This window comes from Vulpes lagopus, chromosome 2, assembly GCF_018345385.1.
Source record: "Vulpes lagopus strain Blue_001 chromosome 2, ASM1834538v1, whole genome shotgun sequence".
Taxonomy (NCBI): domain Eukaryota; kingdom Metazoa; phylum Chordata; class Mammalia; order Carnivora; family Canidae; genus Vulpes; species Vulpes lagopus.
In genome coordinates, this window is record NC_054825.1 from 41,808,056 (window position 1) to 41,836,040 (window position 27,985).

The following is a 27,985-nucleotide window of genomic DNA, read 5'->3' on the forward strand; positions in this document are numbered from 1 at the left end:
AATGTTCATATCTGCATTATTCATAATAGCCAAAAAAGTAAAAATAACCCAAATGTCCATCAAATTACAAATGTATAAATAAAATGTGGTATACCTACATAATGGAATACACTTAGCAATAAAAAGTAATACTATAAAAAAAAAATAAATAAAAAAAAAAAAAAAAAAAAAAGTAATACTATAACATGGATAAATCTTGAAAACATTATGCTAAATGAAAAAACACAAAAAACCACCTATTATATAATCATTATTATGAAATATTAATATGAAATGCCCAGAATAGGCAAATATATATATATATAGACAGAAAGTAGAATGTTAATTGCTTTGGCCTGGGGAAGTTGGAGAAAAATGGTATGTGTCTTTTGGGGACAATGAAAATGTTCTAAAACTAAGGTGATGGTTTTATAACTCTGTGAATATACTAAAAGCCAATGAATTGAACCTTTAAACTGGATGAATTGTATGGTATATGAATTGTATCACAATAAGGCTGTCATTCTAAAAAAGTTGGATCACTGAGATTTTTTATAAATTTTTTATAAACCCACTAGACTGATGAAGGGAAAGTAAACAAAAAAGAGAAGACATAAATTACCAACTGTAGAAATTAAAGATGATCCAGATCTTATAAGACTATAAAAAGAATACAGGGCAATATTATAAACATCTTTATCCAATACATTTGACTCTTAGAAGAATTGGACCAATTCACTGAAACATATCACTTAGCCAAACAGACTTAAAATAAAATAAAAAATCTGAATAGCTCTAAAGCCATTAAAGAACTTGAGTTAATTGCCAAATACTCCACCAAAGAAAACTCCAGGCCAAAACGGCATCACTGGTGAATTCTACCACATTTAGGACAGGATAAAACAAGACAAAACAAAACAATCTTACATAAACCATTCAGAAAACAGAGCAGTAAGGAATATCTTTCAACCCGTTTTATGAAGTCAACATAATGTGGATGCCAAAATTAGATAACTATGTTTTTAAAAGAAGTTACAGATTATTTTGATCAAGACAGACCCCCAAATCTTTAATACAATGCCAGTCAATCAAAACCAGCAATATATTAAAATGATACATGATTAAGTAGGGTTTATCACGGTAACTCACAGTACTCTAACATTCAAAAATCAAACAATGCAATTCATCATATTAACAAGATATAGGAGGAAAAAACAAACGATCATTTCAACAAATGGAGAAAAACATTTGACAAAATTCAACAACCACTCATGGTAACAACTCTCAACAAAACTGGAACAGAAGGGAAGTTCCTCAACTTGATACCATTAAGAAAACAAACAGGCAAGCCACAGTTTGGGAGAAAATATTTGTAAAACACACCTCACAAGAAGCTCATATATTATAACTATGTAATTATATAATATAAATTAGATTTAATTATAGAAAAGAAAATTCTGTACTTCCAAGTTTTCTGTATACTTGAGATTGTTTCAAAAAAGATTTTTTGAGTTTTGTTTTTTTTAGAGAGCGAGAGAGCATGCAGGGGAGGAGGAGAGGAAGACAGAGAGGGAGAATCTTAAGCAGGCTCCATGCTCAGGGCGGAACTGGACTCCGTACTCTTGATCTCACAACCCTAAAAATCATGATTTGCACCAAAACCAAGAGATGTTTAAACAATTCAGCCACCCAGTTGCCCCTAGATGGCTTCAAAAGGTTTTTTTTTAAAGCTTTTATTTATTTGAGAGAGAGAGAGAGAGAGAGCGCGCATGCATAAGCGGGAGAAAAGGCAGAGGGAGAATCGGAGTGCCCACTGAGCAGGGAGCCCTAGGGCTTGATCCTGGGACCTCAGGGTTATGACCTGAGCCTAAGGCAGATGCCTAACCACTGAGCCACCTAAGCACCTGATTGCTTCAGGAGTTTTAAAGCTTAAACACACACACACACACACACACACAAATACATACGTAGATACATGACCAGGCCAAACTCAGAGTTAATGAATCAGAATCTCTGGGGATTATATGATTTATATTTTAAAAAGTCTTTAAAGTTTTCAATATAGGGACGACTGGATGGCTCAATGGAGAGTCTGCTTCTCCCTCTCCCTGTCCTCCTCCCCCAACTCATGTTCTATCTCTCTCAAATAAATAAAAATATTTTTTAAAATAAAATCTTAAAAAGGGGAGGAGGGGAGCAGCCCGGGTGGCTCAGCAGTTTAGCACAGCCTTTGGTCCAGGGCGTGATCCTGGAGTCCCAGGATCAAGTCCCATGTCAGGCTCCCTGCATGAAGCCTGCTTCTCCCTCTGCCTGTGTCTCTGCCTCTCTCTTTCTCTCTGTGCCTCTCATGAATAAATAAATAAAATCTTAAAAAAAAAAAAGAATTTTCTGTATTTCATGCAGCTACACAAAATAACAGATAAACTAGGTGTTCAGGATAAGACAACTATGATTCATAGCTCCTGATTTCAAGATTCTATGTTCACTATAATACAAACTGTTTCTATTAATATTATAATAAATAGGTTTTATGGTAAATAAACGTTAATGTGAACTTATAAAATCCTTTACTAATAAAATGTTATTTTTACCAACTTTATATTTGGTGTTATGGTATGAATTTTTTTTCCTAAGATTTTATTTATTTATTTGAGACAGAGAGGGAAAGAGAGAAGCAAACTCCCCGCTGAGCAAAGAGCCCAATGCTGGGCTTGATCCTGGGACCCTGGGATCGTGACCTGAGCCAAAGGCAGATGCTTAACCAACTGAGCCACCCAGGTGCCCCTATGATATGAATTTGCCAATGTTCTTAAGAAATCCAAAAGACACTGGATTTTTTTTTTTTTTTTTTTTTTTATAGAGGGGAAAAGAGAATGAGGAGGGGTAGATAAAGTGGGAGAGAGAAAGAATTCCAAGCAGGCTCCAGGCCCAGCACAGAACACAACACAGGGCTCAAACTCATGTGAGATCATGACCTGAGCTAAAATTAAGAGTCAGACACTTAACCAACTGAGCCACCAAGGCACTGCAAGATAATGGAATTTAAATAAAAACTTAAAAAAAAAAATCTCAAAGGGGATCCCTGGGTGGTTCAGCGGTTTCACACCTGCCTTTGGCCCAGGGCGCGATCCTAGAGTCCCGGGATCGAGTCCCGCGTCGGGCTCCCTGCATGGAGCCTGCTTCTCCCTCTGCCTGTGTGTCTCTGCCTCTCTCTCTCTCTCTCTATCATAAATAAATAAAAATAAATCTTTAAAAAAAATTCTCAAAGTCAATGCTGGATTTAAGAACTGCTACGCATTTTACTGAGACCAAGAAATCCACAGACCCTGCGAGGAGGACATTCACCATGGTAATGGCAAACTCCTCAGATACACTAAATAATATCTTAATGTACACTAAATAATACACTAATAATACACTAAGTAATGAGATGGCTATTCAATCCGATCTGGTTTTTATCCCCATAGAATTTTGCATAGCAGGACACCTGAGTGGCTCAGCGGTTGAGCTCCTGCCTTTGGCTCAGGGCGTGATCCTGGGGTTCTGGGATCAAGTCCCACATCGGGCTCCCTGCATGGAGCCTGCTTCTCACTCAGCCTGTGTCTCTGCCTCTATCTCATGAATAAATAAAATCTTAAAAAAAAATTTTTTTTTTTGCATGGCATCATATTTTATCGCAATACTTACTGGTGCTACTATTTTTCCCGTCTGTCCAACTTGCATGTCATTGGGAACAAAGCCAGCATCAACAGCAGCACGAGAAGCACCAACTAGAGGGGAAAACATATTTGTCATTTTTTTTAAGCTCTGTTAGTCTGCTGGCTGTGATATTCACTACTATATACAAAGGCACTGGTAAGTACAATCAGAATTTATTTTATAAAGCCCTTATTTAAAAAAAAAAAATCTTATCAGGGATCAAGAATTCTAAAATGAAGTACTAGTGCATTTTATACACAAAACTTCAAGAAATGCCTTCTACTTATACCCAAGGATTTAAGATTTTAAATTTGGCTGAAGTCTTCTGCTTGCTTTATCAAAAAGGTATCCAGGCATTCATAAAACATACACTATAACCTGGCATGCCATTATACAATGATTCTTTAGGCAATAACTTCACAACTCTTGAAGGTACTATGGTATCATTATCTCTTATGATTAAAGACAAGTTACAAAAAAATAAATAAATACAAGTTACACATAACAAGTTACACTATCTAAAAAAAAAGAGAAGTTAAGTAGCCTTCTATCCTCCTTCAGCAGGAGTGAACAAGGCGCCCTGTACTTGGAGTAAGGTCGCCCCTCTCACAGCAGGGTTCAAGAAGGAGCCTCAAAAAAAAAAAAAAAGAAGGAGCCTCAGGTCCTCTTCACCTTCATCTAGAGGGGACATGAAGAAGCCACAGACAGCACTCCGTACTGCCTCCTACCGTGCAGTCTCAATACTACCTGAGTGACAACTGGTCACATCCTGCTCTTTACTTACTTCAATCACTACAATAAGGCCCAGACTCCAAGGTTATCCTTCATAATCCACAGACTAATCTCTGAATGCCCTGCATGCTCCCTAATGTACACCCATCTTCCCACTTATGTAGATGCTCCCTGAGGACAATGATTCCCCTGCAGTTCTCTCCAACAGATGTTGCTCTTTTCTGCCACCATCTTTATAAGGCTGGGCATGGAGATGGGACTCTTCATTTACACCTTCAGGAAGTTCTCCCTCCTTCCTCCTTAAAAGCTTTCAGCTGCGAATCTCACATCATCAGATCATGTCACCCATTTATTGCTTTGTCAGCTATTAACCACAAGCCAAGCCCCTTCATTTCTCAATGACTTTTAGCTTCTGGGCCATTGCCACTTTCTCCAATACTAGTCTTAATTCTCAGATATTTCAACACCTGGCCTCATAGTTCCTTCAATAACTCTGTTCCAGTCATCTGTGTCCTCAGCCACACCCACGGTCAGATCCCCAACCTTTCCATTACCAATATCCCTTGACAATCTCAATTTCCACTGTCTCTCTGTGACTTACTCTTTCTGGCTCACTCCTTTAGCACCCAACTCCCAACAATCCTCTGACCTCACTGGGATCTGTATTTCTTTCTTTCTTTTTTTTTTTTTATTAAGCTTTTATTTATTTAACTGAAAGAGAAAGCAGAGAGAGTGAGCAAATACATGACAGGGGTGGGAGGGGGAGAAGCAGACTCCCTGCTGAGCAAGGAGCCTGATGCCAGGGCTCAATCCCAGGACCCTGGGATTATGGCCTGAGCCAAAGGCAGACAACTCAACTGACTGAGCCACCCAGGCGCTCCAGGATCTATATTTTATTCACTGTCCCTCTCTCCCACTATGTTGTCTCCTGTTTACCTGGCTTAAATTCTATGATCAATGCCTATGCCTTCAATCTCCTTGCCTTCACCATCACACTCAACTAGAAAAACCTCTATCTCTGGTTAACTGATTAAGCAATCTCGATACCTTTTCTATACCTGGCCCCCTGTAGTTCAGCATAATTGGAGAAAAACACCAACACTAAGCTGTGTTAACTGGGTTTTACTATAAATAAATAGGCCTTCATTCTGTTTCCTGAACTATAATTTCGTATCTTTTCTTCTCTCACACCTTCCAATACTCTAACACCCCATTCAGCTGATGACCTTGCTTCCTATTTCACTTAAGAAATTGAAATCACCACAAGCAAATTTTCACATGTTCCAACTAACATACACATTAACCTGGTCCATATACTTCTTTGCCTCATTAAGGACATCACTCCAGCAACTCTCCCTTCCCTCTCCTATGTAATTAATTTTTCCCTCTCACTGGAGCATTCCCATCAGCACAGAAGTATGCTGTTGGTCCCATTCTCCCCTAAATACTGTTCATTTCTCTGTTTTCTCATATAGCAAAATGTCTGATTCCAATTGTCTGATTCCAATTCCAGGCCCCCCAATCTGTTTCTAAAAACTTTTCTTTTAAAAAGATATGAGAGAGAGAGAGAGAGAGAGACCATGAGCAGAGGAGGGCATAGGGAGAAGCAGACTCCCCACCAAGCAGGGAGCCAAATGTGGGACTCAATCTCAGAACTCTGGGATCATGACCTGAGCTGAAGGCAGATGCTTAACCGACTGAGCCACCCAGGTGCCCCTCTAAAAACTTCTTTATTAAACCACAACACATATACAGAAACACATACAAATCACAAATTTATTTTTTTTTTTTTTTTTTTTTTTTTTTTTTTTTTTTTTTTATTTATTCAAATCACAAATGTAATACTCAATGGCTTATCATAAAGTGAATGCAATCATGTAATGACTACGTTGGACTATTCTTTTAAATCCATTCCACTCAAGATTTTGCCCCCACTACTCCCCTAAAACTGTTTAGCCAGTGACCTCTAAGTAGATAAATCAATTAGTCACTTTATGTCCTCATCTTCCTTGATCTATTACAGTATTTGACAAAAACACTTCACTTGGATTCCAAAATATCATGCTCTCTGTTCTGGTTTTCCTGCCTTACATACCACTCCTTTTTGGTCTTCTTTCTCTCCTTCTCCTCTATCAAGAGTCTCTAGGGCTCCTGGGACCTTTTTTTTTTTTTAATTTACACTCACTTCCTTGGTGATGCCATCCAGTTTCATGGCTTCAAATACCACCGAAACGCAACTGATTCCCAAATTTATTCTCCAGCCCAAAGTTCTCCAATGAATTCCACGTTCTAATGCCAACAGTTTAACAGACATCTCTACCTGTATGTTTACTGTTAGTGCAAAACTTAATATGCCCAAAACAATTCCTGATCTCTCCCTGGAACCTGTGCTTGGGGTCTTGACCATCTCAGCTAATAGTAACTTCTTCCTACCAACTGCCAAATAAAAACTCTCCCTCATCATACATATAACCCATCTGTCAAGAAATCCGAGCGTTTCTTTACCTTCAACTATATATCCTCTTTTTTTTTTTTTCAACAATATATATCCTAATACTACTTCTCCCCACATCTACTGCTACTAACCTGGTCCAAACCACTAGTATCTCTCACCTGAAGGATTAAAATAGCCTCCTAATTGATCTTCCTGTTAATGCACATAATCCCCTACATTCTATGCTCAAAATCGCAGCTTGAGTGTCAGGTCATGTGACTCTTCTACTCAAATCTTTCAATGGTTTCCCATTTTATCCAGAGAAAAGCAATCTCTCTACGAAGGCATGCAATGCCCTGTGTGGTCTGGTCTATTACTCCCACTCTTATCTCTTACTACTCTCCCTTTTTGTACTTTCTATTCCAGCCACACTGGCCTCCTTGCTATTCGTCACATAAACCAAACACACTTCTCCCTTAGTTGGACTCTTTGTACTTTACTGGTCCCTCTACCTGAAACATTCTCTCTCTCTCAGATCTCCTCAGGGCTTGCTTCCTCACCTCCATCAAACCTTTGTTCAGTTGTCTCCTTTTTAAGACCTCCTCTGACTATCTTACTTAAAACTGCATCCTCCCTCTCCAAGCTCCATCACACTCAACTAGAAAAATCTCCATCTCCAAACTCCTCCTCCTCTTCATAGCATTTTACCCTCTAACATCCTAATTTATTTATTATTTACTAATTTATTGTGTTTTGTATCTATGGTTGGCAGAAAAATGGCCCCTCCGAAGATATATTCACTTTCTAATTCCCAGAATTTATATTACCAACATGGCAGCAGATATAAAGTTAAGGATCTTAAGAGAGGGTGCTTATCCTCAATTATCTAAGTTGTCCCTAAATGTCATCACATGTATTCTTATAAGAGGGATACAGAAGGAGATTTGATACAGATATACAGAGAAGAAGGTGATATGAAGACAGATGCAGAGACTGGAGTGATGCAGCCACATGCCTAGGAATGTTGGGGCAGCCTCTAAATACTGTAAATGAACAGATTTGCTCCCAGAGTGTGGTCCTGCCAACACTGTAATTTCAACATACTCTGGCCTCTAGAACTGTATGGGATTAATTTTCTGTTGTTTTAAGCCACCCGAGTTTACAGCAATTTGTTACAGTACCCACAGGAAACTAATACAAGTCTAGTCTCACCCAAATACAAATTTAACTTCCGCAAGGGCAGAGACTTTGCTTATTTTTGCTCACTGCCATTTCCCAATTCCTAAAATAATACCTGACATATGGCAGACACTCAATAAACATTTGTTCAATTAGGGATCCCTGGGTGGCGCAGCGGTTTGGCGCCTGCCTTTGGCCCAGGGCGCGATCCTGGAGACTCGGGATCGAATCCCATGTCAGGCTCCCAGTGCATGGAGCCTGCTTCTCCCTCTGCCTGTGTCTCTGCCTCTCTCTCTCTCTCTCTCACTGTGTGCCTATCATAAATAAATAAAAATTAAAAAAAAAAAATTTGTTCAATTAAAGAATAAGTGAATGAGGGGCACCTGGGTGGCTCAATCAGTTAAGCTTCTGCCTTCGGTTCAGGTCATGATCCCAGGGTCCTGGGAACGACCCCCACATTAGGCTCCCTGCTCAGTGGAGAGCTCGCTTCTCCCTCTCCCTCTGCCCCTCTCCCTACTTGTGCCTTCTGTGTCTCTTGCTCTCTCAAAAACATAAAGTCTTAGGGACACCTGGGTGGTTCAGTAGTTGAGCATCTGCCTTTGGCTCAGAACATGATCCCAGAGTCCCAGGATCGGGCTCCCAGCGAGGAACCTGCTTCTCCCTCTGCCTATGTCTCTGCTTCTCTCTGTCTCTCATGAATAGATAAGTAAAATCTTTAATTAAAAAAAAAAAAAAAACTTAAAAGGATAAATGAATGAAATAAACACCCTCAAATAAAACCATCTGATTATAGAGTCAATACCATGCCTTCATTCAGATAAAAGCATAACCTAGAAAGTTATAACAAAACTCCTAAAAGGGGGAAGAAAGAAAAGAATGGAGACTTTTTTTTAGAGAGGCGGAGTCGGGGAGGGAGAGAGAGAGAGAGAGAGAGAGAGAGAATGAAAATCTTAAGCAGACCCTATGCCCAGCTTGGAGCCTGACACAAGGCTTGATCTCACAATCCTGAGATCATGACCTGAGCCAAAATCAAAAGTTGGATGCTTAACCAACAGAGCCCCGCCCCCAGGAGCCCCATTGTAAAAAGAATATATTCATGTAATAGTTCTATAATTTAAAAAAATTTCCAATTCTGATTTTTCAAAAACCATTCCACTCTCATCAGTACATTTTTAATACGTCCTATCTTTCCTATAAATGATTAACTATAATTTTTAAATAATGTTAATTTCTATTTTTATGAGAGATTTATATTACACTACCAATAAAGAGAAAAAACAATGGCATTCCTGAATCTGAAGGAGGTACTGAAGCTGACATTTCATTTTTTTTTAATTTTTTTTTATGATAGTCACAGAGAGAGAGAGAGACAGGCAGAGACATAGGCAGAGGGAGAAGCAGGCTCCATGCACCGGGAGCCCGACGTGGGATTCGATTCCGGGTCTCCAGGATCGCGCCCTGGGCCAAAGGTAGGCGCTAAACCGCTGCGCCACCCAGGGATCCCTTTATTTATTTATTTTTTTAATGGAAAAACAACAAAGGTTTTGCAAATATAGTGTCACATAAACAATAAAAAAGCACAAGGGACCCTCTCTGCACTGAATGCTATACCCTCTACCTGGAGACTAAGAAAAATCGTTTCAGAGAGAAAATTTGAAAATCAAATAAAGCTAATCTGCAGCCTTGAGTGACTCACATATAAATGAAGTTAGAAAAAATACTTCCAACAAAAAGGGAGTAATTTTTTACTCAAGAAAATAACTTTACCTGCAGCATGTAGTTGATCTGCCAAATCATATAACAACTTAAAGTTCTCTCCACTCTTCAAACCCCGACCTTATTAAGTTGGGAAAAAGAAACAACAAATTAAGTAAACTTTTAAACCCCAATCTATAATGGAAACATAAACTCCATTCTATACAGCTATGGAGATGACTTGTGCCATGCTCCCCCTGGTGCTAGCCACACCGATGTGCATCTGAGAGCCCAAACTAGGTTATTAAGCTCATGGTTTCATTTTCCTAATTGGTAAAATCGGAATAATACTTGCAACTTATCTACTTCTTACATCTGGAAAAAAAAAAAATCTGTGCTCCTCTATAATAAACACTAATAAAATCAAAGTATTTTTAAGTATACAACATCTTTTAAAATTAATAAATTACAATATTCCACTTACCACCAGATACCACCACTTTGGCACCAGTTAGCTCTGGTCGATCACTTTTTGTTAATTTCTGGTCAAGCCATTCTGCTATCCCCACTGAGGAAGTACTTGATGCTGTGTACATTGATACAGATAACAAACAATGGCTGGGAGTTAAAATTCAGTAACAGTAACTTTTAAGAGAAACACATAAAGAATTAATTCCATGAAATTTAAGCTTGTTAGTTGCTGTGAATTTTTTGTGCTTCTAATTTTAAACTGGAATAACCCTCTATGAGGTCCAAGTAAGATATCTATAAATATTAAAGAATAACACCCTCTCTACATTCACTAGTAATTACATTCTTTTATTATTATAACAAGTCTCTCAAGTATTATAATAGGAAACAATAAGAGAAAGTAAAACTAAACACCCCTTTGATCTATCCTAGTACCAAAAATTATATGATAAAGGCGTATTATAAATATTTCTTATTTTTGGAATGCTTGGAAATATTATTTAGACTGAGCTCTCAGACAGTCTGCATTAGAAATTTAACCAGAGGCCATCTCTTATCCTAATATAATCAGTGAACTAAAAACCAAGAAACAAAACCAAACAAAAAACTTCAAATGAACACTCACCCTTTTCTGAACTGGCACTACCTCCACTTGTTGCTGCAGCTTCAAAAGATGTTCCTCGGACAGAAAACACCTTCACGGTCTCATCGCACTTCACTGTACATAAAGCATTTCCTGAAATACACATTTATTTTTTAAAAATCACCCATGGAAGGCAAGTATTCCTTTGAGGTTCAGAATTTACTTCATGAAAAGAAGAAATAAATAACTGTGGACCAGTTGTTTTCTACCTCTACTAAGTACACAAAAAAGTACAATAACATTAAAGAAACGTTATCAGTAGTTATTTGTATAACCTTGGGTATTTTTAAAGTAGGACAAGGGTTCCTGGAAACAAGAAATTGGAATAACCTAGGCAGCCACACTAATAAGGCATACTCTTCCTAAAAGGAATATAGACAAAAGCTTCCTTCTCCAAAAACACAGTTAGTAACTCAACAATAAAAAAAAAAAAAAAAAAAAAGTAACTCAACAATATGAGAATGCAGCTACTAGGCTTGCTAAAAGAGGAAAATAAATGAAAACATGATAGGGCATAAAGAACAAGAGGTGTGATATGCCAGGATTTTAAAAGAATTTAAGACATTTATTATGGATTAGCAATCACATAAGAGTGACCTAAACTTCACCAATATTTCCCCTAACTCTACTAAAGATGAAAGATCTAATTTGAGAATTGACCATTAAATTGAAACACACAACTGCACTCAGAAAGAACAAAGAGTTCACTGCCTTCTCTAGCCCCACTAGGGACCAGTGGGCTTACAAAAGATCAACTAGAGACACTGAAATGAATTTCCTAATGCAGATGGAAACGGAGTAGAAGCTGTGAAAATTAAGAATACTATATATTTTTTTAAGTTAAAGTTTTGCTTTAAAACTCAGGTGCCAGGGATCCCTGGGTGGCGCAGCGGTTTAGCGCCTGCCTTTGACCCAGGGCGCGATCCTGGAGACCCGGGATCGAATCCCATGTCTGGCTCCCGGTGCATGGGGCCTGCTTCTCCCTCTGCCTGTGTCTCTGCCTCTCTCTCTCTGTGACTATCATAAATAAATAAAAATTAAAAAAAAAAAAACTCAGGTGCCACTTACAAAATATATTGAATAATGAATCTAATTTTTATTGATGACTGGAAAAATCTCATCCCTCTATAAACTGAATAAGCAGGAAAGAACTGTGCTCTGAATCTATTAAAAAAAATTTCATGTCATGGTCTAGAAGCAATTCTAAGATTAAGATTTTTCTCAAAAACCTTAGGGACGCCTGGGTGGCTCAGCGGTTAAGCATCTGCCTTCAGCGCAGGGCATGATCCTGGGGTCCTGAGATCGAGTCCCACATTGGGCTCCCTGCATGGAGCCTGCCTCTCCCTCTGCCTATGTCTCTGCCTCTCTCTGTCTCTCATGAATAAATAAATAAAATCTTTAAAAAAAAAAAAAAAAAAAGTTTAAGATGGTCCATTTAAAGCAAGTGTATGACCTGTTTAAAATCCTATCTTCAAAAAAAGAAAAAAAGAAAATAAAATAAAATCCTATCTTCAAATTAATTTCTGCTTTTAAAATTCATGAAAAGTTAACAGGTTGATTAATTCTTTTCCTTGGGTACTCACCTGCATAAATAGTTCTCACAAATGTGTCAGGAGACTTGATTGCAATGATGTCAGAAATTGGGGCAACATCAAGTTTGGCTGCTATTCTGGGCAAAAGGTTCTAAAAGCAAAAATAGTGAATTACACACATACACACTTACAGATGGCTATCAACTATCGACACTAACATTTTCTAAATGCATATTCTGTAGAAATTTTAATTCAAATATTTTTTATTTCATATGCATCTTTAGACATACCACAACTTCAAGCTTTTTGGATAGTCTTTGAGATTAAGAGTTTTATGAATTATAAAGTAATAAACCATCTTAACTCAGTATGTTGAATTATAAGATACAATATTTGCTTTAATGAACATCACTCACAAAGTATGACCATCTTGGATTACTGAATTTAGGTAAAACAGAAAAATATTTAAAAGAGTAATAAAATTCTCAAGTACTAAAAAAGATTATACATGTATATATTTACTTAATATATATGAAAGAAAAAATCTCAAAGCAGACATTTCGTCTTATTAAAAATCAATATTAAATCAAAAAGATCAAAACTAACCTAAATACCCATCAACAGAGGACAGGCTTCTTAGTTATACCTCATCTATATCATGGAATCCTATGTAACCATAAAACAAACAAGAATGAGAAAGGTGAAGCACAGCCTGTATAATACATACAGGAGCAACAAAATTAATGTAAATGCTTTTCCTTGTATATGCATACAACATCTCTCTGACATAGGTATGTGTGATAACTTTGCCCTCACTAGTAGAGATCTCTGGGAAAGCCACAATATCCCCAGGTCTCAGTTACTTCACCTCACCAATGACAGAAAGAGAATTCCTAGCTTTTAGTCTACAATTCTAAACCCTAGGTAGGGCTCTAGAACAGAATTTTAGTGAAGACAGAATGTCCATACTTTCTAGATTCAAAGGTTTCTATCACCTAAATGTAATCCAAAAAGTTAAGTATTGCTTTCTTTTTCAAGTTAAGATTTATTTATCTGAGAGAGAGAGGTCGCACACGTGTCCCCCACCAGGAGGGCGGGGGGGGGGGGGGAGCAGAGGAAGAAGAAGTGGACTCTTCGCCAAGCAGGGAGCCCAGCTGGGGGCTCCATCCCAGGACCCTGAGATCGTGATCTGAGCCTAAGCCAGTTCCTTAACCGACTGAACCACACAGGCGCCCCGCATTGCTTTTATCAAACAAATGGAAAGCTGAATTCTACACTGCTTTCTACACAGAGCTTACTCCATGGCATCTCCTGAACTTGATACATGACACCATCTCTAGCAAACTCTCACTGCAACAGTGTTCAAGTTCCTCTCCTGAATTCTGTCCCCAAACCCTCTTTGTTCTCTAATACTTCTCCCAAGATTACTCCTTTATTCTGTATCCTCCTACAAGCATGTACAATTATACTATTTAATTGCATTAACATGTAGTTTGTTTTAAAATAATTTTAATATACATACTATATAATGATCCTCAAGTAAACTTATAAGCACCCCCAGGGTAGAGGTTTGTGTCTTCTATTCCTCTTGTGTTCCTACCCTCTATCTAGTAAGTGGTTCTATATATACTGATACTAACAAGTGTTATATCAGTCAATTTTCCACCTGTCATAGCTACAACAGGAAAGATTTCCTAATTTTCAGTTTATTTTTATCTTCATTATATAGCAGGCCTCCTTTAACCATGACAGAGAGCTACTGAAAAGTACCACAGTTTATAAAATCACAATGAGAAAAATTAAGATCGCTCAAAAAATAAAGCGTTTGGGAAAACAAAGTGCCATTAAACATACTTCTAACTTGGTAAATAAGAATTTTAGAAGATACCTATTTTCAAAAGAAATCAAATTTGACAGTACTTAAAGCCTGCTTCATGCAGTCATTTCTGAAATCACCTTCCTTAACTATTCAGGGAATACTACTGGAATATTGTCACCTGGCTGAGCAAATTCTTTTACAAACACAGTCTGTCTCTTTTTATAGTCTTAAACTTTCTAAATTGCTTGAAACTTAGTATCTTTTGTACTTCCATTATCCCTTGTTTCATTTCAGCACACCTTGAAAAAGATTTGCCAGGATGCTTAGAGGCATATGTTTCTCCAGGTCTGATCCTTCATTTAAGTATCCTGAGAAGGTAGATGGTAAACATCTACCTCTACACTATCCAAACAGGCTTGACCACATGGTTTCAGGGGAGGAAAGGCAACAACTGTCAGGGTGTTTTTTCATAGGCAAAAAGATGACAGATTTTTTTTTTAATTTTTTTTTAATTTTTATTTATTTATGATAGTCACACAGGGGGAGAGAGAGAGAGGCAGAGACACAGGCAGAGGGAGAAGCAGGCTCCATGCACCGGAAGCCCGACGTGGGATTCGATCCCGGGTCTCCAGGATCGCGCCCTGGGCCAAAGGCAGGCGCCAAACCACTGCGCCACCCAGGGATCCCCAAGATGACAGATTTTTAAATTGTAGCATACCGGCATAAAAGTGTGCTAGCTCAAAACCACAGTTGGTAAAGGACTGTTACAGAGCAGATTGCTTAGCTTCACCTAATGGACTCTTTCTCATTCCAAACCCATTCAGAGACTACAACACCAGCTACTCTTATGTAACTAACCCTTGTTTTCAAAACATTTTGTATGTTACAACACAGCAATTAAAGTCAGACTATTAAGCAGGCCCGGCGGCCCAGCCCGCGAGCAGACAGCAGACCGAGCGTCTGCTCGCAGGGTGGCCCCGCTGCGGGACCTTGGCGGGGACTGCCTCCGGGGAGCTGTCCCTCCGGGGAGCTGTCCGAAACGCCGGCGCTCGGGCCGCACCGCACCCGCACCACCCACTCGGAAACTTGGGCCCAGCTCACCCTCTCAGGGCCTCCGGGCTTGCAAAGTTTGGGAGCCGCCGTTAGGAGCGCTCCTCTGCGGCTGCACGAGCCCAGAAGCCCCTTGGGTGAAGGCGAGAGGAGGCCGGGCTCCTTTGAGAGTTCCTGCGGCTTAGAGAAAACCAGGAGGATATACTGAATGCCAGAGACAAATTAACAGAGGTCCTTGAAGAGGCCAACACTCTGTTTAATGGAGTGTCCCGAGCAAGAGAAGCAGTCCTAGATGCCCAGTTTCTCGTTTTGACTTCAGATTTGGGCAAAGAGAAAGCAAAGCTTTCACTGTGTTCTGATCTGAACTCATTTGATATGTTAAGATATGTTGAAACTCTATGGACACATATGGGTGTAAATCCACTAGAAGCTGAAGAACTCATCCGTGATGAAGATAGTTCTGATTTTGAATTCATAGTCTATGACTCCTGGAAAATATCAGGCAAAACAGCAGAAAACATCTTTAATAAAACCCATACATTCCACTTTCCGTTGGGTTCAATACAAGGAGAGTTCCCTGTGCCAAAGCCACGAAGTGAACGTCCAAGAAAAGGTCCCACTACAGAATAGAAGACAATGCCTGACCAGTTAAGTGAAATGGAAGAATCACATCAAGAAGCGACAGAGAAAGAAGTGGAAAGAATTTTGGGATTGTTGCAGACATATTTCCGAGAAGATCCCGATACTCCTATGTTGTTCTTTGATTTTGTGGTTGATCCACATTCTTTCCCCCGAACAGTGGAAAACATCTTTCATGTTTCCTTCATTATAAGGGATGGTTTGCAAGAATAAAGCTTGACCAAGACTGACTACCAATAATAGAACCTGTTAATATTAATGAAGAAAGTGAGGGAATTGACCAAAACACCCAAATTAGGAATCAAGGAATTATAGCTTTGAGCTACCGTGACTGGGAGGAGATTGTGAAGACCTTCGAGATATCAGAGCCTGTGATTGCTTCAGGCCAGAGCCAGCAGAGGCTAAGCGCTTGACGCCAGCAAAGGACTCAGATGGATAGTGAAATCCAAAAAGGGAAGCAGCATGTATTGTATATATTGTATGATTAAACATTTTTAAAGACAGATTGTTTTTAGTAAAATGTAGCTTTTGATAGTTAATGAATTTGTCATGGCTGTCTTTGATTAAAGGAAATTCACTGCCAAAAAAAAAAAAGTCAGACTATTAAAATCTAGCTAATTAGATGCAACAAACATCCTTTCTTGGTTAATAATCTTTTAAAAGAATTGTCAACACAAACTCAAGACTCATGAAATTGGTTAAATCATCTAGCACAGAATCAAAACTCTCAGAATGGTCCACAAAGATCTTTTAGTTCAATGCTGGTCTATAACAGAAAGTTGGATGTTAATCCTCTGACTTAATCTTCTCCAGAGTAAGGGCAACCCTTACTCTGGAAACGCATTCCTTTTTTTTAACATCTCTACTTGGTAGACCTTGGACATCACTTGGTCAAACTGCATCATTTTACATATAAGGAAAAACAGACTTCAGGAAGGTAAAATGACTAGCCGAAGGTCATATAGGTCTATGGAGCCATTTTACTTATCAGTTACTAAATGCTATTAAAAAAAAACAAAACTTTATGATAGTCTGTAATATGACAACCTAATAATAAAAGGATAATTGTTCATTAAACTCATGAATTTACATTGTAGACTGAATATTCGTTACTGCCTAGAAATTCTGTTAACTTTAAAAGAAAAAATTTAGTGAGTTCAAATTGATAATTCTAAAGGTAAAAAACAAACTACAGCAATTTACAGGAGTTATTCTGCAAGTTCTCTACATGGTTTGCAGTAATTCAGGTCTAGAAGCAATACCACATCACAAATAAATATTCCCAAACACTACTCATTTGTAAGAGAAGAGATCAACGTCTTGGAAGCTCACAGTTATCATCACTCAACATGATTAGTGATTTAAGATATATCTTATTCCTCAAACTCATATTTTAAAATCAATTACATCAGAATTATTATAGTAAAAGGAAATAAAGTCAAATTGAGAAAACTCAAAGAAGAAATAAAAACCATAACTTTATGAAAAGATATTTGATCTCATGATCAGATAAATGCAAAATTTAAAAAGATAGAGTTTTTTACCCATCAGATTGAAGGAAAAAATGTTAAAATTTTAAATACCAGATGTTGGCAAGGTACTCTCTTATGCAACTAATGGAATGTAACCTGAGACCTCCTCTTAAGACAGCAATTAGCAATATATATCAAAATTTTAAAAGCACACAGTCTTTGACCCAACTATTTCACTTCTAGAGCTCTATTCTAAGTAAATAGCAGCATATGTATATAAGGATGTATGTATAAGGACTCTTCCTTTGTAGCAGGTTTATAAATGTAAAAAATTAGAAATAACCTAACTGTCCATCTTTGGCTAAAAAGATGTACAGCTAAAAGCTATACAGCCATAGAAAATGAGACAGACATGAGCAAATATTTTCAAGATACATTCTTAAGTAAAAACCACCAGTCACAAAACAATTCATGATATGTTAATATATTTTAGAAGTAAATAAAAAAGATGTGTGGGTATTATAATTTCAAAATCCACAGCAAGAAGACTAAAAGAATGTACAATTTGTTAACACCTATACTTCTGAATTAGGAAGAGGCAGTTAGGAAGAAAAGGGGAATTTGATACCTTGCTCTGCATACTACTATCTATATGTGTCCTTTATAATACAAATGTATTTGTGTACAACCTAATTTATAATCTTTAAAAGTAAAACTAAAACCTGCAGCTTACAACCTAATTTATAATCTTTAAAAGTAAAACTAAAACTTGCAGCTTATTAAGAATGGGTAAAAAGAAAAGGGAGCTAGAATACCCAAGTCCACAGAAAGCAAGAACAACCCACTGACAAATTCTCTTGGGCTCCCCTTACTTTCTCTCTTTTTTTAAAAAACTTCATGCAGATAATCATCTGATAGTACATTCTTTCTCCAGACATATCACAATGCGCATGATCAGATTACAGCTTTCTTTACACTAATGATGTTTACAACTACTACACAGCCCTTCCAAATTCCCCAAGTAGATAGAATTTGGCCTTTGTAAATACCCATCAACCACTTAAATAAACCATTGCTTAAGATGGGTTACCACTATAAATGACATTCACATGCACACAGTTCAACACTGTTTTCAAGAAAAAGTAATTTTTAAAAATATCCTAGAGTTCTCTCAATGAGAAAATTTGAAAGTCTGGAAGTGGCGTTCTAGTAAATTATGACAAAATCTTGAAAGAATAGAGTTGTCTCTGTGACAAAATCTGAAAAATTTGAAAAGATTGCATCTTTACAGAAATTGTAAGAGACTTAAAAGGATTTTAGCAAAACTATCATATTAATTCAGAAAGCCAGGATTAGCTACCTAAACAGAGTCTGCTGCACATTTTCAACACAATGAAATCTAACCCATCGAAATAATGACATCAGATTCCACATTCTCGATCTTCTCACCTTTCCAAAGGCAGATGCTCCAGCACAGATGTGTGTGTAATTGAACTGCTTCTGGGTTGCCAAAATCAATGGCGTCAGTTCCTCTGAGAATTAAACACATTTTATAAACACATTTCATAATATTTTCATATTCTTATATTTAAGCATACTTTAGATACTAAACTTTTTCCACTGGAAAATCTCACCTGGAAGGAGGCCTTTGTATGTATCATGCTGGGCCACCAGAACTTTGGCTACACCTGCTACTTTGCAGAGATCTTGTGCCACCTATAATTAAAAGAGTTTTTAATTATCTATCTAAGAGAAAAATATAAATAGAGCCACCACTATAAAAATCAACAGAGCATAAGATATTAATGGCCAACTACAGAAATCGTTCTTATCAGAAAAAGGACTTAGGGGAAAAAAGAAAATTCTTTAATAAAAAAAAAACTTAGGCTAATTAATCTTACTACCAATTGACCTTAAACAAAAATTCCTACCTTGGGGGAAAAAAAAAAGTATTAACTGATAAGCCAAAACTAGCGCAGCTCTCTATTCAAATTTAATTATAAATTGTACTTTTTACCTCTCATTAAATGCAACAGTAAATTCATCATTTTAGAAACAGTGAAAATGAGGCAATGGTTAGGTTCTCTCATACACACACACAATAACACAGCCAATGGGCCTCCTAGACGTAAAGAACATGACTTAACAACACTGGTTTACAGGCCACTGCACTTTATTTGGCAATAGTAATTTCTCCTGGTATTAAAATTAGTGAATTTAGGCAATAGAAAAATCTTATATGATGGTCCATTGTCAACTTCTGATTTTCTGCTGAGTTACATATATGTATCTATAATAAAGCAAAATAATTTTTATTTTAATTTCTCTTTTTCCTGTGTGGAATCAAAATGAAATTCTGAGAAAGCTTTTTGATTAGTCAAATTTCCTATATACAGAAGGCAAGCAGAATTTCCCCTTTTGAAACAAAGGGTTGTGGAAGGGGAGTTTGGGGGGGGGTAACTGGGCAACAGGCACTGAGGAGGGCACTTGATGGGATGAACACTGAGTGTCATACTACATGTGGGCAAATTGAATTCGGATTTAAAAAATGTAAAAAAAAAAAAAAAATAGGAATGCCCCCTTTTAATTCTCTAAATTACAGCAAGACTGACTGGCTTCTGCTTTAGCAGAGACAGAACCATCACATCATGGTCTTCTGTCTTCTTCTTTACCTCCATGCCGATTCCCCGATGAGCAGGCATAAAAAGCTGTGCCTCCTGCCTCCCTCAATGGAAGGAAAGGCTGCAAGAATATTCACTGTTTCTGAGGTTGCAAAAGTACCTCTGCTGCACCAAGTATTCACTGGCACACTGTCTTCTATCAAAATGATCTTTTTTACCAGCAAAAAATTCTGGCACTACACAGAAAAATCACTTGCTACTTACGATAAATAGCTACCAAAAAAACATAAAACTGAAATCTGCTTAGGCTATTAAAAGTCTCCTTATACAGGTACTGTTTTTCTTTCAGATTAGAATGTGACAAACCAGTAAGATTGTAACTAAAGAGAAAATTATTTCTGCTTTGATTTTTCTCAAAATAGTGTAAATAAAATAGCATTTCAAATATTTTTAAAATATCTGAATTTTTTTTTTAAATTTTTATTTATTTATGATAGTCACAGAGAGAGAGAGAGAGAGGCAAAGACATAGGCAGAGGGAGAAGCAGGCTCCATGCACCGGGAGCCTGATGTGGGATTCGACCCCGGGTCTCCAGGATCGCGCCCTGGGGCCAAAGGCAGGCGCCAAACCACTGCGCTACCCAGGGATCCCAAAATATCTGAATATTTATTTAAAATCACAGTCAAATAATCAAACCCAGAACTTACATTAAATCTAAAAGCAGGGCAACCAAAAAAAGCTTACTCATGTCATCATACATCGTGGTTACTAAATAATAAGATGCAATAGTTGTTAGCAGGATTTAGGTAAAGAAGTCCATACAACTTAACCCCAAACCTGCTAGAGTACATTCTTTCAAGATACTGATTTCACGTAAGATAGTAGTGACGCCAGCATTCTGCATCTGCATTATACCACGTGTTCTGAGGCAATGCCATTTAATAAAAAATCCTCTAAAAAGAAACATGCTCTTTCCGGATTTCCTCCTCTGAGGTTCAAGTCCCCAACTGCACACCTGGCAACTCCTGTGTGGTACAGGAGAGAACTGGTGATTCAACTGAACTGAAGCATGATTCCAACTACACTGTACCCAGTGGTATGGATCCTGCAAATCGTATTATAGCACCCTTCTAAAGGACTGGTTTACAAAGCTGTTACCTCATTTCCTCAACAACGAAAATGAAATAATCTTTTAGTAACAGCTACAGTTTGAAAAGCATAATACTTACCTGTGAATTCTTACACCAAGTAAAAATTAGTACCGATGATACTTTGTGCAGATTTACCACTTTCAGGAATTAAAAGCAATTAGCTAGTATATTCATCAATACACAAAAGGGATCGGCTATTAACCTCAAACTCAAATATTATCATTCTACTTGGTACCTGATGGCACATGATGGTGCCAGTGGAACTAAATCAAGTATTTTACCTCATTTCAAAAGACAGAATGCTTAGTGAGCAAACCTTTTAGTTCCTTTTTCACATGTAGTAATGACTGTGACATTGGCCATTTAATGAGGATTAGTGCCCAGTTTGGGTTACAGTCCTCAGCATAATTCTCTGTTGCCATCTTTCCCTGTCTCTTGATGGAGATTATATTTGCTATGGTTGACCTTAAAAATTTCTCACCTTGTCACATTTGGTTCCAGCTACTAAGCAAGACACTTCACCTCCAAGATGTTTGGCTGCAGTGATGGTATTTAATGTAATGGGTGCTAGGGTATCATTTGCATGCTCGGCTATTACCAGGGTACTCTGAAATCGTAGCAGTGAGGCCTAAAAGGAAAAAAATGAAAAGGTAGAAAAGAATATTGTAATATAAATAGGGTTTTTTTTTTTTAACTCTAATTGTTAAGCATGTGTGCTTTAAAAAAACAACTGTACACAACACTCAGTTCTATAAATGTATTCATAAAGTACTTCCTTAATGGCAAAAATTAAGCTATTTGTGTCTATTTTCTATTACTAATATTCTTTCCTAAAAAAGAGAAAACACAAATTTGTATTGTCAGAAAAATTTAATTACTCCCACTAATCTAAGCTTCTGAATATTATATGTTCAATGAGAAATCGCTAACTACATCTAAATTAAAATTCTTAAGTAGAGGGGCGCCTGGGTGGCCCAGTCAGTTAAGCGTCTGCCTTCAGCTCAAGTCATGATCCCAGGGTCCTGGGATGGAGCCCCTTGTCAGGCTCCCTTTTCAGCAGGGAGTCTGCTCCTCCCTCTCCCTCTGTCCCGCTTTGCCACTCGTGCTAATAAATAAATAAAATCCTCATTTAGAGGGGTGGCCTGGGTGGCTCAGTTGGTTAAGCATGCAACTCTTGATTTCCGCCCAGGTCACGATCTCAGTCATGAGATTGGGCCCCATTTCAGACTCTGCGCTGAGTGTGGAGCCTGCTTGAGATTCTCTCTCTCTCTCTCTCTCTCCCTCTGCCCCTCACCCCCATCCCCATGCAGGCATGCGTGCTTTCGCTCCCTCTCAAAACAATAAAAATAAAATAAATATAAAATTCTTAAGTAGAATCTATTAACTATCAAATGAGGACTCCAACTATTACCAAGTACATTCACTTGCAGCAAAACTGCTAAAGATACAGTATATCCAGAAATAATGGGTTTGAAATCAATTACTAAAGTTGCTTTCTATTGTTTCAGGCATAATATATTCAACACCCAAGTAACTGATAATGTAAATATGTCTTTAAAATACAACACCACACAGTAATCTTGCTGGGTTTCAATTGTTTAAACATGTTTCTGAATTCAAAAAAGAAGCTTGCAAGACCATATCTTGAAACCAACCAGGACCCATCTGTATCGACTGTTGACTATCAAGAGACCACTAATAGTTCAAGGTCATCTGGAAGAATTTCAAACACCAGGAACACAAAGATGAACAAGAATGGTCACCGTACTCAAAGATCTTAAGGGAAATAAGACTTGCTAACATACAATTATGGGAAAAGTTTTTCAATTAATGAAGAAATACAAAATATGTTGGGGGGTTCCAGATCATGAAATATAAAATCAAAAGAAAGAAGAGAAGAAGTTCAGGTGTTCCTGTCTAGTGAAAACATGAGGAAGGGCACCATAGCTGTGACGGAATAATAAAATTCTGGAACTATCCTTGTGAAAAATCACAATGAGAATTGAGAAAAAGAGGCATTGGGGATCAAATGGCATAGCTACATGGCTTACTTCAACAAAAATCTGATCTGGAGTTGGAGTGAGGAAAGCATGGTTTAAAATTTATACCCAGAGCTGGATATTTACAAATTATAATGTACATATATTTGTATAATTTACAAATTTAAAATGCTCATTACACAATTAAATTTTCAAAATACATATTTTTTCATTTTCATTACTATACTGTACATACCAACTGCTATATTTTAATATTCTTCACCTTTGTATTGGTGAAGTATATGAGCATACCAGTTTTGCCAGTCCTTTAATATATTTGGTAATTCGTAGCTTTTTATTATTATAAACAACACAGGGGCACCTGGCTGGCTCAGTCAGTGGAGCGTGTGATTCTTGATCTTAGGGTTGTGGTTTGAGCTCCACACTGGGTGTAGAGATTACTTTAAAAAATAGTAATAAAATACATTTAAAAAAACAAACAATGCAGAGAAGATCATCCTCATAACTAAATCTTTGCACTCATCCTCAACAAACAAGAATTTGTTTTATTCTAGAAAGACCCTTCTGATTGGAAGCTGGCTAGACCTTAGCTGCTCTGACTCCATAGAAGACTAAGCTAGATTCAATGGAACCTTCAACAAGCTATAGGGACCCTTCTTCCCCTAAGCTTCCTACCTGTATCAGTTCATCCTCAACCTTCTCCTCAGTCCTCTTAATCATCTCTATCTTTGATGCACCAATCCCAGAGCTGGGGACCAGAGACCCTAGGAATATGCCAGAGGAAGGAATCACTGCATTATATATCATGGATGGCATGTCTTTTTTCTCCCTTTTTGTTTACTCAAAGGAAGCAAAGAAGGAGGAAGAAATGAGATTTTTGTTGCTGCCAGATCACGTACTTGCTTGTATAACTTTTTTTTTTTACAATAAAATTGCTTTCTTACAGGAGGTGGTTAAAGTATGCATATCGTATGATTCTTTTCTTATGACAAATTGCTCTAAGTGTTAGATCAAGAAACAGGCACATTTTTAAAGGTTTTAATACTGACTGACACAAACTGTTCTCCAGAAAGTTGTAGCAATTCACAACAGGTCACAATTCTTGAGATGGAATCAAAGTTCTTAGAAATACCGTGCCTATTCATTGAAGAATCTAATACAACTTTTTAAAATCTACATCTGTAGAAATATGTAGTACTTTCTCTTTTTTTTAATCAGAAGAGCACAGTATCTTGCAATGAACTCTAATAAAGACTCAATGGCCTAATTTATTATTTAAATCACATTTCACAAGAATTGCCAGTAATAAACTACTTATTACCAATATATATCAGACACCATATTTTGATTATGTTTCAAACACCATTTACCATAAAAATTATGAGATTTCCATCACTATCTGAAGAATAAATCCAAGATTTGGTGGCAGAAGGCCCATATTTGCCATAAATTATAGTTCTATCATAAGAAAATTAGGCAGTTCTCCCAAGGAATCATCAAGCTTTTTAGAGCTTCTAGGGGGGATACTGTATATTCTTATTAAAAGACCATTCAAAAAAAAAATAAAATAAAATAAAAGACCATTCAAAATTATAAGAGTAAACAACAACAACAAAATATTCATAAGAATCCACTCGGTTCATCTACCTGATTAATCTTTACTAATTACTATATACACCATACAGGCACTCTATATACTTTACCAACTGACTCCATATAGTTTTTAATACCGAGCTTCTTTCTAAACTCAGTTCTACCTTTTATTCCTCAGATACCACCTAAAGAGAAGCTTCGGCACCTAAACATGGTTATGTGGCTTAATTCAGCAATAATAGTTGTGTGTAGCAAGAGAAATTGGTCTGTAGCTTTTAAAATGTTATGCCTCAATCTAGAGCCCAGTTTCTTTATCTGCAAATTGAGGGAGATGAACTAGTTCAAAGGACTTCAAACTACATTCCATAGACGTCTAAGGGTTCCAGGGAGGCACACCTCAGGAACCACCACATAGGATAAAGTAAAGCTCAGACAAGCAGGGCTGCCAGAATGGCTCCTCAGCTTTGCTTTAACCAAATTACACCAAAATATACAGTGAGAGAGCTGACCGCGGAACAACATGGGGAGAAGAGTACTGACCCTTGATACAGTCAAGAATCTACATGTAACTTTGGACTCCCGGAAAACTAATACCCTATTGTTGACCAGAAGCCTTCCCAATAACATTAATAGTCGATTAACACATATTTTGTAGGTTATAGGTATTACATGCTATATTATTATAATAAGGTAAGCTAGAGAAAATAAAATCACTAGATAAGAAAATATAGTATTGTACTCTATCCAAAAAAAAAAAAAAAAAATCACATGCAAGTGGACTGGTACAGTTCAAATCCATGTTGTTAAAGAGTCAAGTTAAACAGCTGGCTCTTGATTTTGGTTCATGTCATAATCTCAGGGTCCCGGGATCCAGCCCCACAAAGGGGAGTCTGCTTGAGAATTTCTCTCCCCCTGCCCCTATTCCCACTCATCCTCGCTCACATACGCACATGCTCTTCTCTCTCAAATAAGTAATTTTTAAAAAATGTGTAAGCAGACTCCAGAATGAGTTTTTAATTACTAGCTCACATCAAAGTACCATCACTTTTAAGCTGTTTTATATACATATCCCTAGCTTTTCAAAAGTTCATTTTATGCCATTTCACTTTTATGGAAGACCTACCTATTTTCACTAACCAAAAGAAATCTGAAGAGGATTTTCTTTTTTATGAAAAAAGTGAAAAGCAAAAACAGCATTACATTTGTTTTGCAGCCAGCTGTACCCTGAAGCATTGTGCACCCCAAAGCAGTGAGAGTGGCAACATCAAGCTCTTTCCCTGAAACTACACTCAGCAGTCAAGCTACCATAGCTTTGAACTGTGTGGGCATCCGTGATTTATCTCAATTTATTTTGTGCATCCATTAACAAGATATGTCCTATCATATCAGAAAAGCCTAAGAGAGGTTATCTTTGGGTCTGAGAACACTTCAAAAATTTTCCATATAAGTTAATGGCAATTGCTTCTTCAACTGTGAAGTGAAAACCTCATGAAAGGTTTTATAGGAAAGCTGCAGGGAAAACCGGTATATGGGTCACTCCTATAAGATTTCACTTAGCAGATATTTTCCTGATTTTTAAAAACTAGCACTGCTCAGGGACACCTGGGTGGGCTCAGCGGTTGAGCATCTACCTTCAGCTCAGGGCTTGATCCCGCATCGGGCTCCCCGAGGGGAGTCTACTTCTCCTTCTGCCTACGTCTCTGCCTCTTTGTGTCTCTCATGAATAAATAAACAAAATCTTTTTTAAAAAATAGCACTGCTCAAAAAGAAACAAACAAACAAAAAAGATGCCAAGGCCCTCTTTTCCAGGTCTAAAAATTCTACAGCCTTAAAATCCTACTTTAGGTAGAGGAGTGGTATAGATGCCACTAAAGATTCAAAAAGTACAGATCCATTACTGAAAAGGTTTTTAAACAAAAGTTACATTTTATTATTTCATGATCCACTGCATCTGTACACTTTAAGGCCCTCTTTTTTATGGAGAAAAGGGAGCCAAATTATTAAACATTTAAAGAGAACTATTGAAGGACTTAATAAGGTAACAGCCCAAAAAGGAATCCCAACCTCTTCAAAACAGTTAAATAACTTAACGCAGGCTTCAGTCACCGTAAGTTCTGGGTCACTGACCTTATGTGGGCCCTCAAAACTGCCTGACAATGTCACGATGCTATCCCTGTTGGTACTCTCACTCGCCAGGGCAACTGTGTCAAATATCCCCTTCTGATGTTTGTCAAATGCCAACAGAGTATGCTTCCTACCCTGAGAGCTTCATTTTCTATTTTATTCAACAATGAAAACTGAAGCCATTAGAGGGGACCTGCTTCGCCTTCCTGATATCCAACAGAAATTCCCACCCCTGTCCTATCAAAATGGAAGCTGCTACAGATCACTTTATCTGGGCTCTTGAGTCTGTCCTCTCAAATCTAGCAGAAGAATTCTTTCTAATCTCTCAGCAAGATCTCCAACCTCTCCCATTTTCCAGGGCTCCTTCCCATCAACATTTAAACATGTTTGAGGCTCCTCCAATTTTAAAGAAGCCAAAATTAAAAACCCACAGCTCCACCTTCCACTCCAATTCTCTAATTCCATTCATGCCTCAACTACTTGTACTCTGGCTTATGTCCTCACCAAAATTACCAATAGATACTTTTCAGGCTTTACCTTACTTATTCTCTCAGAATATTCAAAATTATTGACTATTCTCATTGCCATGGCTTAATTTATAATTTATCACCTATAAAAAGAATCACATATATATTGGAGGAAAGAGAAAGAGATATTAAATCTTGTTCCCAAGCGCTGGACCTAAAATTAAGTTACATCTATACATCCAACTGCTTAACTTGCCTACCTTCTCAAACACTCTCCAACTAAGCAGATCAAAATCTTAACTCCTCTTTCCCCTGATCCTCTAGCCCCTTACCACACTGCTTCTCCAGAATTCTTCAGGGGATGCACCACTCTCTAACAAGCTGCCCAAACCATGATCTGAGAGTCATATTCAGAGGGTTTCTTCTCAACCCTCACATCCAATCAACTGCTAAAGTCCTAACAATTCTCCCTTCTAAATATAGTATCTCCTAAATCCATTCACTTCTCTCCATCATCAATGCCACCACCTGCTGAAGGTCATTATCCCTCTCCTATATCACTCCAAACATCTCCCAACCCAGCTTTCCCCCCCTGCCCCAATCCATTTCTCCCACTGATCTTTCCATGACACAACTCTAGCACCTCATTCCCCTGCTTAAAACATATCAATTGCTTCCTGCCCCA

At 37.7% G+C, this 27,985-nt stretch overlaps 1 protein-coding gene and 1 pseudogene across 2 annotated transcripts in view; one reads left to right on the plus strand and one right to left on the minus strand.

The window, feature by feature from the left end:
- The window catches only part of ETFA (electron transfer flavoprotein subunit alpha), an 86,202-nt gene that overhangs the window by 49,236 nt on the left and 8,981 nt on the right, over positions 1–27,985 (minus strand). Inside the window, exons 1-9 of one of the 2 annotated variants that reach the window (XM_041742904.1) lie at positions 23,792–23,851; positions 21,598–21,744; positions 18,979–19,060; positions 18,794–18,876; positions 12,416–12,515; positions 10,815–10,925; positions 10,203–10,304; positions 9,791–9,859; positions 3,667–3,749 (exon numbers count right to left, since the gene is read on the minus strand). In XM_041742904.1, the coding sequence (XP_041598838.1) occupies positions 3,667–3,749; positions 9,791–9,859; positions 10,203–10,304; positions 10,815–10,925; positions 12,416–12,515; positions 18,794–18,876; positions 18,979–19,060; positions 21,598–21,744; positions 23,792–23,836 (822 nt within the window). In that variant the 5' untranslated portion in view covers positions 23,837–23,851. Of the gene's footprint in view, positions 1–3,666; positions 3,750–9,790; positions 9,860–10,202; positions 10,305–10,814; positions 10,926–12,415; positions 12,516–18,793; positions 18,877–18,978; positions 19,061–21,597; positions 21,745–23,791; positions 23,852–27,985 lie in introns of those variants that run through there. The other variant, XM_041742905.1, reaches the window with a different exon arrangement.
- Positions 14,608–18,777, plus strand: LOC121484531 (annotated as a pseudogene).